Below are 5502 nucleotides of genomic sequence, written 5' to 3'. Positions count from 1 at the left end.
TTAATGAATTCAGACGGTTTTAACCATTCAAAGTTAACCTATTTAGATTCAAATTAACTCTTTTCCATTCAAATAATAAAGTTTTGTAGTATTTATAAATAATACTTAGTAATTAAGCTTTAATTTGCAATAATTATTCTAATTTTAATACTTACTAATTTGTTAAAAAAAATTAAAAGAATAAATAGGAAACTATAGACGAACCCACACTGACAATTTCCAGCGTAGTGTATGTCTCCATTAATTTGTCTACGTAGTTGTTACGTGGCACATACTATAGTGGTCGATTACTCGAAATCTCAAATAATTAAAAATTACTATCGAGTGATAAATATTCTTTCTTTTAAAGTAAAAAATTCAAATAAAAAAACTCTAAATATGAAATTCATTTTTCATAAGGAATTATTTTGTTTCTGAAATAAAATATATTTACATAAATTTTATTAGTTGAACGTCAAATGAAAAGGAAAAAAAGATAGTTTTCCTCGATGTACGTAGTTGCGACGTGGTGTTTTGTGTCGTTTCTTTTTCTTTTTTTTTGGCCAAAGTTGCACGAAGGCCACCACTTGTTTCTTTCTAAATTTATTCATCTTTATTGCCATTTATATGAACTATCTAGAGTATATCTCTTCAATCAAATAAATTAAAGTTATTGAATTTTGATCAATATTTTACAATGTATTTTTACATGATAAGAATTATAAATCATAATATTTTTATTTTAATTTTAAATTATTGACAATTAATAGAATAGATTAATTTCACTTAAATATCAAATACTTTCTCTGTGCACTTTTACTTATCACATTTGAATTTGATATGTTTATTAAGAAAATAATGATTAATATGACTATTTTACCATACTATCTTTATTAATTAATATTTAATATTAGCCTTTCTGAAAAATAATTTGATGAATAAGTAACTAATGCGAATATTTGATAACTATTTTCACTCAAATTTACACCAAAAACACAATTACATTTCATCATGATTAATATATATATATATATATATATATATATATATATATATATATATATATATATATAAACTATATTATTATTTAATGTAAAAAAAATCTTCACATTTACCTATATATGTGGCACATGAACAAGTGTATTATGGTTTCTCAATAAGAAAAACCGTATTTTGTACGGAAAACCCACAGTGAGAGGAAAGTCTAAAATAGTGGAAAAATCATTTGAGAAGATAAGCTGCATTACATTTCTTCATCAATTATATGTAAGTTCAACGAACTGATTTTACTCTCTTTCTTTTTATAAAGTTTGAATTTTATTGTAATGATTAAACTTTGAAACAAAAGAAGCAGAGTCGCAATTTGAAGTTTATCCATTTAAGATTTTAGTTATTGAGTCTTTAAGTTCTAAAAATTAATAATTTATCATATATATTGAATATAAAGTTTAATTAAAATTACTGATTTTGATCGAACACGTAATTTGACCTCTAGCTCTCCACCATTACCTCAGGTTATATAAGGCCGTCCATCAAAGTCTCCATTCCAGTTTGTATGTATTGCCCGCTGCTTCCAATTTGTAAATTTTAAGAGGTATATACTATATACAGTGGCTGGAGTCAGAATTTTTGATAAGGGGTTCAAAATCTAAAGAAATAGACACACGAAGTAGCCGAAAGGGGTTCGACATCTACTCTATATATATACCTAAAAAGTTATTTTAACCATGTAAATATAATATAACTTTCTGCGAAAAGGGTTCGGATGAACCCCTAATGATAAGGTGGCTCCCCGACCGACTATATATATATATATACAGGGAGAGAGAGAAGCATTTTTCGGAAAATGCTTTTCAGTTTTGGAATGATATTTTTTAATTTTCTTATGTTTGTTTAATAAAACTATTTTGAAATATATTCTCTAGAAAAAACAAATTTTATAAAAATAATAATAAAAAAAGACTACTCTGATGAAAGTAAAAAAAAAAAAAAGTTTCACAAACTAAGTAACATTCTAAATACCGTCTTTTTCGCAACCCTTGACTATTCGACCGTGTACCCCTGCTCCTAATCAGTGACGGAGCCAGAATTTTCAATAAGGATGTTTCAAAATCTAAAAAAATAAACACACGAAGTAGCTGAAGGGGGTTCAACATTTATTATATATATCTAAAAAGTTATTTTAACCATGTATAAGTTATATAATTTTCCGCCGAAGGGGTTCGGATGAGCCCCTAATAGTAAGGTGGCTCCGCCACTGCTCCCAACCCTTGCATTCGCATCTAGTGATTGGCTAGATTACATATTATATCATACGTACTCTCAACGGAGGAGATTTTCCTCCAATAACTTTTGGTACAGTAATGAGTGAAGTCCAATAGTACTGGTACACTTGATACTAGCCAAGTATCATCAATATAAATATATGAAGGATTTCAAATTTTGAATTCATTTTGCAGTATTGCTCTTCAATTTTTTAAAAAGCCTTTAATATTATAGCCTGAGAACATCCTTCTTTACTCTTCAAGCTAAGTCTACCTTAAGACATTTTTGCCTGAAATTTAACTTGTCAAAACCAAACTTAAGACATTTGTTATATTTTTTCACTTTGAAGACGAGAAGTTTACTCCTTCCCTACCAACCATGTTGATCGCGATGGAAGAATACTTCATTCAAACAAAAAAAAGGGAAAACCTTGATATTTGCTTAAGAGGATATCTAAATGTTCCCAACCAAGTGATTGTACAAATCTAAATGTTCATCATCCAAATAGAAACAATAGTTAGTTTTATTGAAGCTGCACAGTATTAGTTATATCCGGATACATCTTGACTTTGGCTCATTTCGCAAATTATTCCCCTGGGGCCTCTACAAGGGGCTATTTGACAAGTACAATGACAATTACTAGAGGAAATTCAGGGTCATTCTCTGTTGTCCACAAATTATATGGGGTACTGGAAAGTCGGCGAAATCCGTAGACATCTCATTCACTTCTCTGTTTTTCTTGATACTAGCTATCTGCATTATGGGCATAATGCATGTGGTTAGTTAGAATAACATGAAAGAGGTCTAATTTATCATACAAGTACTGAAGAGCAAATTTTGTGAGGTAATATTTACATTGTCCTCCAGATGTTTCTTTTCCTCTTGCAGCAGTTTTTCCTGCAATAATTAAGGGTATCATGTTCAGTCTATTGGAAAAATTAACATGATATTAAAGATATCTGATAAGAATTGACTGTTGATTAATTCCGTCCACTTGAAGGAGCGGGGACAATTGTATGAGATTTAATCAAAAAAGAAGCCTAGTTTATAAGTTTGGTAGTCAATTAAGTCTTTAACATACTTAATACTTTAGACCAGCCTATCAAGAAACTGATGAGGGCAAATGGATGTTTTGTGACATTTAACATAGCATGCAAGTACTAGTGACTAATCCTCAGTTGAAACCAAGGATGGTGTGTCCTATAACCCCGGAAAAGAGGAAATATTCAACACCAGAATTGTACAGTTTAGTAAATGAAAATGTGTTGCTCGAACCCTCAAAAAAAATTCTGCCGCACTTTTGTCGTATCATTGAAAATGCTTAGCTTTTGAAGGACGATCTTTGAAGAGTTCGAGCAACATTTTTTCTGATAGACGAGGTTTGAATAAGCTAAACCTAAATCCAATGCACCTTGATCTGTGAAGTCAAAGTTCAGGGAATCAATGCTGCCCTGAAGATGCAGTGGGATGTGCAAGTGGAAATGAAAACGTACCTTCTCATGAAGACCCTTAGCAGATTCAAGCAACAAATGTGACTGCAGAAAATAAAACTATTAAGAGTTGCTTCATTCTGAGGTACTAAGTGAGAACCAGATTATAATACTGAAGTCGAAAATTATGTAAAAAATAAATGCAAATGCTTATAAAAGACGAAGAAAAAGTAAGCAAAAATAAGAGGTATCGCCCGTGGCAGAGCCAAGATTTGTATTAAAAATGTGAAGAAGTAAACACACGAACTAGCTGAAGAAGGTTCACATCTACTTATATACATAGAAAATAATTTTAACCATGTATAAATAGTAAAAAAATTTGCCGGAGGGGGTTTGGATGAACCCCATAGGCCCAAGCTGGCTCCGCCCCCGGATGTAGCTGGAGGGATTAACAAACAATTATGGTTTCATACTATTTGGATTAGAAAATAAATCATGAAACAAAGCATTAGAACACATGACGTTGTGACAGCTTTCAAGAGTTCCAAATGATGCAATTCAAATAGGGGCGACCGGGCGAGGTACAGAGGAAAGTAGAAAGACCTTTCTAGATCTGACTTGTATTAGAGCAGTTTGAAGTTCGTTCTCCAAATGGATAAGGTCAGTCACAGCGAGACCATCATCAGTAGTTTCCTCGAGTTGCCTGTTAAATTGAGACAAGAGAATCAATGGTATAAGCTTTAAGAAACAAAAGTGAAGAATAAGATCAGTACCTTTCTGTTGTTTGTAGCAGTTCTCCCATTGTTGTGAACCCTGAGTATTTAGAGTGCTATTTCCACCTCAAAATGATTGGAAAACTTTCAGCACAAAAAATGTAAGTATGACTATCCAAGATAACATTAATAACACACAAATGCTTTTGTGGATACATTGCAAAATACGCAATGAATTGATGATAAGTTACTAATCAACCGTATTAGCTACATGAATGAACAACTAGTCAGAGCATGCTTCCACGATTTGATGAAATACTATTGAGTGTTATTGGTAGGTACATTTCAGTCGAACAGCAGCATGACATTATTATAATTTGGACCTTCCAGTCCGGGAGGTGGCACATCAAAGCTAACATGTATATATAGCTTCCGTATGTCCATAGACTTTAGTGTAGATTTTCGGAAAAAAATAAATTGAAACATTGTTTGTTCCTGAAATTTGGTCAGTTTTAGAAAATCTGTCTACATTCAAGTTCCAAAAACTGGTCTTGAGCAGTTCTTGGGTGAAATTTTATTTCCACTCATAGAACTTCAATTTTTTCCAAAAAAAATGCATCTTCAAATCTCTCTATGTCCAAATACAACTTCAAGTTCCAAAACTATTTTTAAATATATGGGCAAACACTAGCTTAGAGCTTGTTTGGATAGACTTATTTTTAAGTCAAAATAACAAAAATAAGTCAACAATCATAAGTTAAGATTCCTAACTTATGGCTTATGCTTATGAGTCATAAGTTTTAAGTCAAATCCAAACAAACTCTTAGTATCTTCGGACCTTTTAATAAAGCAGGAATTACATGTATTTCAAAGTTTATCCAGAATAGTTCCGTCTAGATATTGATCAGTTCTTGCCCCCAAGGCCTAGCTCAAGTGGCAAAAGGTGGAGGATTTGTGGCTTAGGTCACAGGTTCAAGCCCCACACCATGCAAAGCAAAGCCCGGTATTTAAGTGGAGAAGGGTAGAGGGGCGGGCCCATTATCCACCGAGTTTAGAAGGCTGTGATTGGTCCAAAGGGCGGGTCACAGACGGATTTCTCGGTTATCAAAAAAAAA

At 32.2% G+C, this 5502-nt stretch overlaps 1 protein-coding gene across 2 annotated transcripts in view; it reads right to left on the bottom strand.

The window, feature by feature from the left end:
• Positions 1-2698: 2698 nt before the first annotated feature.
• LOC102605245 (protein MADS AFFECTING FLOWERING 5-like) overlaps positions 2699-5502 on the bottom strand; it is an 11646-nt gene continuing 8842 nt past the window's right edge. For both annotated transcript variants that reach the window (XM_006360193.2, XM_006360192.2), the window contains exons 3-7: positions 4448-4503; positions 4278-4377; positions 3738-3779; positions 3100-3141; positions 2699-2997 (exon numbers count right to left, since the gene is read on the bottom strand). In XM_006360193.2, the coding sequence (XP_006360255.1) occupies positions 2884-2997; positions 3100-3141; positions 3738-3779; positions 4278-4377; positions 4448-4503 (354 nt within the window). In that variant the 3' untranslated portion in view covers positions 2699-2883. The remainder of the gene's footprint in view (positions 2998-3099; positions 3142-3737; positions 3780-4277; positions 4378-4447; positions 4504-5502) is intronic.

This window comes from Solanum tuberosum, unplaced genomic scaffold, assembly GCF_000226075.1.
Source record: "Solanum tuberosum cultivar DM 1-3 516 R44 unplaced genomic scaffold, SolTub_3.0 scf00314, whole genome shotgun sequence".
NCBI lineage: Eukaryota > Viridiplantae > Streptophyta > Magnoliopsida > Solanales > Solanaceae > Solanum > Solanum tuberosum.
Note: the sequence above shows the minus strand (reverse complement) of the source record. Positions and strands in the feature narration are given on the sequence as shown.